Source organism: Hipposideros armiger, unplaced genomic scaffold, assembly GCF_001890085.2.
Source record: "Hipposideros armiger isolate ML-2016 unplaced genomic scaffold, ASM189008v1 scaffold_3, whole genome shotgun sequence".
NCBI classification, from domain to species: Eukaryota; Metazoa; Chordata; class Mammalia; order Chiroptera; family Hipposideridae; genus Hipposideros; species Hipposideros armiger.
The window spans coordinates 2,244,996-2,250,995 of NW_017731353.1; the positions used below are offsets into that span (position 1 = coordinate 2,244,996).

The 6,000-nt window shown below is 51.9% G+C and overlaps 1 protein-coding gene across 1 annotated transcript in view; it reads right to left on the minus strand.

The window, feature by feature from the left end:
• Positions 1 to 5,770, minus strand: part of ENG (endoglin) — a 29,489-nt gene extending 23,719 nt beyond the window's left edge. The window contains exon 1 of the mRNA XM_019636894.1: positions 5,344 to 5,770. Coding sequence (XP_019492439.1) covers positions 5,344 to 5,743 — 400 coding nt within the window. The 5' untranslated portion in view covers positions 5,744 to 5,770. The remainder of the gene's footprint in view (positions 1 to 5,343) is intronic.
• Between the last annotated feature and the right edge of the window lie 230 nt (positions 5,771 to 6,000).

Below are 6,000 nucleotides of genomic sequence, written 5' to 3' on the forward strand. Positions count from 1 at the left end.
AGGATGCCTCAGTTGGTGAGAGCATGTGCTCCTAACAACAAGGTTGTCAGTTCGACTCCAGCCTGGGATGGTGGGCTGTGCACCGCCCCCCCCTCCACCGCTGGCAACTAAGATTGAACATAGCACCTTGAGTTGAGCGGCCATGAGCTGCTAGTTTGGAGCTGAGCTAGCTGCACCCTCCACAAGATTGAAGGACAACAACTTGGCTGTTCCCCTTTCCCCAATTCCCCAACACTGTTCCCTTCCCCCCATTCCCCAATAAAATCTTTAGAAAAAAAAAGAAAGAAAAGCAGCTCGGGAGTCAGATTTCCTGGGTCAAATTCGTTCTGCTTCTTAAAAAGCTGGTCACCTTGGGCAAAAGCCTAACTTCTCTCAGGCTCAGTTTCCCCATTTGCAAAATAGCTTCCATCATGCCCACTGGGACCAGGTACTGTTTTGAGGCTTTGCATGAGCTTACTCATTTGATCCTCGCAGCCTACCAGGTGGGTACTCTTATTATAGCCAATTGACACACGGGAAAACTGAAGATCAGGGAAGTACAAGAATTGGCCACAAGGCTGCCCAGTTATTAAGTGGCAGGGCCCGTATTTGAACCCAGACAGTCCAATTCTAGCACCCAGCACCCACTTTGCAGGCTGTGCGTCAGCTTGGGGAAGTAGCCCAGTAAGTATCCTGTGATAATTTTACAAAACCAGGGCAGATCCTTTTGGAAAGGGGTCTTTTCTGCTTTTTTTTTCTTCAGCCACCCGGCCACCCAACCACCCTTTGCTTCTTTCAGGATCCAATTATAGCCTCACAGGTTTCCCAGCTTCCCGCCCAACCACTCCCGCGAGGCCTAGCCACCAGCGAGGCCTCCACACTGCTTTCTCCAGTCTTCCTCACAGCTCCCCAATGCCTGCAGGTGCCCCACAACCTAGAGAGGAGTCGAAAAGTACAGGGATCTGACAGATGCCCAAGGTTCACATCCTGATTCTGCCTCCTTCCAGCTTCCTTTCCGTGGCTCAGTCTTGTTATGTGTAAAACGGGGGTGATGATAATCATAACACCTTTCTCATCGAGTTGGTGAGAGTGTTGGTAAGATGACACATGCACAGCGCTAAGCAGGCTCCTGATGCATGAGGATTGCTCAGGAACTGGCAGCTGTTGTCATGATGATTGCTGCCCAGTCAGTGGGGAGATGTGAGCTTTTCCTTCAAACAGACCTTGTTGCTTGCCTCTGCCATGCCCTTTCCCAGACCAGTGATCTTCCTTTAGTTGTCCACTTGGTCAGCTTCTATTCATCCTTCAAAACCCTGTTGTGAAAATCTCCTCATCAGAGCTGACCAAATTACGTTCTAGGTGGGAGGACCACTGTGAGTGCAGGAAAGGGATCGAATGCCCAGGGTGAGAAGACCTCGCAACAGAGGGGTCCTTATCATCTCCCCTGAGGCAGTGTGGTGCAGTGGTTAGGCCCAGGGTCAAGCCCCAGCTGCCCATAGCTGGGCTGTGTTACTCAGGCACATTCCTTCACCAGCCTATGCCCCAGTCTCCTCAGCTGTAAAATGGGGGTGACAGTAGTGTCCACTTCATCAGGCTTCTGTGAAGGTTGAGTCTGACAGGTCTAGAGCAGCATCTGGCCTACAGTAAGCACTCTAGATGTCGACTGTTATATTTGTCTCTGCTCCGGTACCCTGGTCAGAGGTACTGAAGTCAGCTCAGCCCTGGGTGAGGGTCCTTTTCAGCCTCCAGGGCTGATGCCCAAAGCTGGGGTTGGAGCTAGGAGGGCGGGCCCAGAGCCAGGGCGATCCGCTCTCCAAGCCCCCACACCAGGCCATTAAAGGTACATTGAAAAGAAGCTGGGTTTGGAAGCAGACAGCCTGTGGTTGAAATCTGGACCTGTCACTTGTCCTGAGCCTCGATTTCTTCATCTATAAACTGGGTATAAAGACAAAGAGCTGCCGGATGCACTACGGACACAGAAGAGGTGCTTCCTTTCCCCTTGCCCAGATCCCCCCTCAGACCTTTGAGTAAATAGATCAGGCCTGTCCTCAGAGGGCCCAGCACTGACCCATCTGTGACCTTGAGACAAAGACGCTCTCTCCCTCTGGCTCTTAGTGTTACCATCTGTCTAGCTGAGGTGAGACAGAATCTTAATGCTCATGTCTCCACTGGTCCCAGGGACCCTGCCTCTTCTGGCTCACACAACTCCTGCTCCAACCTCTTTTTCCTCCTGGCAAACAGGAAGCTGCCCCAGAATGCAGACCTTAAGGGGTGGCTATTTGTGGTTTCTGTCCTGTGTCACTAACCTCCTCTCCAGAGAGTCCTAGCACCCCACATAGGTGGTGGGCAGCACGGGGACTCCCAGTCACACCTCTGGCCCATCCTCCAGGAAACATTCATCTAGGAAACACTCTTTGATCCCAGCCACCCCACACGGGCCAAGAACCCCAGCACCCCCACTTCTGGGACTCTCTCCAAGTGAAATACTCCAAAACATAGTAAAAGGTGCATGTACCAAAAATGTGCACCAAGGTGGTATTTATAACGAGCCCCAAAGAGAAAACCACCTAAATATTCAACAATAGGGGATTCATTAGGCAAATGATGGGTGGCCGTTAAGGGAGAGAACATTTCAGAACCACAGTGGGATGATGATGGAGCCCACATGACAACATCGAAGCCTCTGGGACATAAGAAGCGTACAGAAGATTCCTAAATGTTGATTCACCGGCATGAAAATTACTTTAAAAAGCTAGACAAAAGCTAGTAAGCAAGCCACCAGCATGCTAACAATTATTCCCCCTCATATCTATTTTCTTTGAGGAGTGGACTGAAGTTAATATATGATTAAATTGCTTTTTAAAAATCTCTACATGTTTGTTCTTTAAAAAACTTCCAACATGACCAAAAACATGTCTTAGAAAGTGAAAATCCCCTAGAGAAACCCGCCCGATGCTAGAGAACAAACAGGGACTTTGGGGTTTTCTCTGTGCATATTGTGAATTACTACAATTTTATTCTTATAGAAATGGAGTATCACGGTTTGGGCACCTAACAGTGTGTCCCATACATCTGCCCACAGCAGTGCAGACATAGATCTAGCTTTTTCTTGGTAGTGGCTGCTCGATAGTCCACTGCATAATAATTCATTTAATGGCACCCAGGTTGATGGACACTTGGGTGGTCTCCAGTTGTTGGGTTTTTGTTACAAGCACCTGTGGACCATACATCTTTATAGAGCTGGGGAAGTAACTCTCTAGGTCTGACTTCCAAAGGTTGGGTTGTTACATTAGTTATGTGGTTTTGAGAGATTCTGCCAAGCTGTGTTCACAGGAGGCGGGACCTGTTTTTGAACCTGTTTTGGACCCATTTGCACCCCCTCGAATTTGAATGAGGATGCCTGGGTTACCCCCACCTCCTCTCCCGGCATGGAGATCTGGGTTTCAAGCCTTGGCTGAGCCTCCCATCTGTCTTCCATGGACCTCAGTTTCCCAGATTGTCAGGGAGTTAAGGAGGATGGTTTGGGATGCCCTAGAGCCCTATGATCACTCGGTGTCAGTACCAGCTTGCAGCAGCAGATTGATAAATTACCAAGAGTTTTTCCAACTGGCTGTTCAACACAGCCATTATTAAAATTAAATTTTTATAAGCTCACAATTAAATAAATATATATTTTGAAAGGTTAATAAATATCAAACTCCTTACTTCCTAATTATTTTACTCCATTTTACTATTATCAGTGCTCTTGAGGTTATCTATGTCTGTCTTATGTGTATGATGGAAATACTAGATAAGGGTGTCCCCACGGGCACTGTGGACCAACTCCAAGTATGGTGAGTTGGAAGCTTGAAATCAGCCATGTGGGAACACTGACACCACGGAAATTGACAAACACTACCCCCCACCCCTCACCCCTGTTGTTAATTATTTGCCAACACACGACTAACTGCCTTTGATTCTATAAAACCAAACCCTAAAGAACTACATGAATCTTTCTCTGATGACCGAGAGGAAGGGAATGTTATCAAACTAGAAATGTGGGGGCCGCTGGAGAAAGGCAGGGTGGCTATCATGGAGCTCAGGTAAGGCTCCTGTTTGAGCTATACGAACTTGGCAGGCCACAGCATCCACTTCCTGTCCTGTAAAATGGGGTAACAAGGCAGCCATCTTGCATGGTTATCAGGAGCTGTATCAAGAGGGGTTGTCACATCACACACGTGGTTAGGAGCAAGAGTTCCAGGGAGCCACAGGCCTGGTGTCAAATCGCTGCTAAATCACTTAGTGCCTGAGGCTCAATTTCCTGTCTATCTGTGAGGCAGGCTGTGGTAAGAGCTTTAGAGACAAAGGATTAGGGACTTTAAACTGCTGTGAGGTTGAGAAAGTCAGGGAGGAGGGGGCCACCACTGCTGTTCCACTTCTCACCACCTCCCCCAGATCCTTTAGGAAGTTCCTGAGTGCGCCGTGGTTGAAGGGGTGTCCACAGGGCTAACCTGTGGCTTTAAGTGGATGTGTCCACAGAGCAGAGCACAGCAAGGCCACAAAAAGTGGGATGAGGGGTTGGGAGTCCCCGGCTCCTTGCGGCCCATCATCTGGCAGCTTCAGAAGGAAGGCAGCAGAGGCAATGACTTCCTGGAAGAACCCCCAGGCTGAGGAACCCCCACAGAAGCCCTAGTCTGGGACTGGGCTCCCCGTCCTACAGGCTTCCTGGGGAGTAGAGGGTGGTTAGAGGCAGGGGAAAGTGTTGCCGTCAGAAGGGGTGTAAGAGCCACTCACAGGCCCCAGGGAAGGGTGGAGGGTTTAAAGCTAATCCTAAAACAACAATAACAACACAGAAACAACCAGCCTGACTGAGAGCTTTCTCTACAAGCATTGCCTCAACACCAACCGTACCAACAGCCCGAAGTAAATCTGTAACCATCCCCACTTCGCTCAGAGGCAGGAAGCTGTTCCCCAAGATCACACCACAAGGAAGTAACTGACAACCTAAAGCCCAAGTTCCAAACGTGAGGCCTTGCGTCCTCCTTTCCACATCTTTCTCAGATGGGATCTTAAAACCCAGAGAGGGCAGGAGACGCTTGGGAGAGAGATGCACAGCACTCTGGGACCTGGGCTTTCTGGGGGAGAAACTGGGAGGGCAGAGGCCAGAGGTCAGGGTTCAGGGAAACGGCTCACCCCTGTTAGCTGAAACTTAAGGCTGAAAGTTCTTGGTCCTGCCAAACGCGGATGGCTGGTCACCCTACGGCATCTGTCTTAGGCTGTCCAAACCCCTTAGGTCAGCTCCACTGCGCATGAGCTCGGGACACAGGGAGGAGGCCAGGAACACTTGGGGCCAAGTCTCCCCACCCCGGGTCCCTGGACACCTACTTGTGGGGCTGAGGCTGCAGACGGCCAGCAGTAGGGCCACGACCAGGGAGAGCGTGCTTCGGTCCATGCTGTCCACCCCGGGGTCTGTGTGCTGGGCCTTATCCGGTGTCCAGGGGCAGGGCTGCGGGCAGGCGCAGGGGCCGGCGTGGGCTCGCGCGGGGACCCAAAGGGAGCAGGCAGCCGGAGCGACGGCGTCCCTGCTCCAGCCTTCTGAGGTGTCGGCAGAGGGGTCAGGAGAAGTGGGCACAGGGGTGCAGTGCCGGGCGGGGGTTGCTGGCCGAGGAGTGAGCAGGGACGGGGTCCGGGCTTCTATGGATGGCAGTGGTGGCAGCAGTCCAGGCCAGTGGCTGCAGATGGAGGCTGGGGTATGACCGTCAGCGGTGGGGAGCTCCTGGCTCATCCAGCCTGGCCCGGGGAGGCAGGAAATGCGCTTCCTTAGAGAAGGGGCTGGGCCAGGCGGCCTGCCAGGCGGGAGAGGAAGTGCCACGAGCTTTGTCGCTGGGTGGGGGGCCCTGTGGGGTGGGGGCAGGCAGTGGGGTGGGAGAGCCAGGCTCCAGGCTTGTCTCCCCCCACACCTCACCTTTTCATCTCACCCTCTCCAGGGCTGGCTGGTGGGGTTCGTCTGGCAGCCCCCAAGGGGCAGATGAAAACGATCAC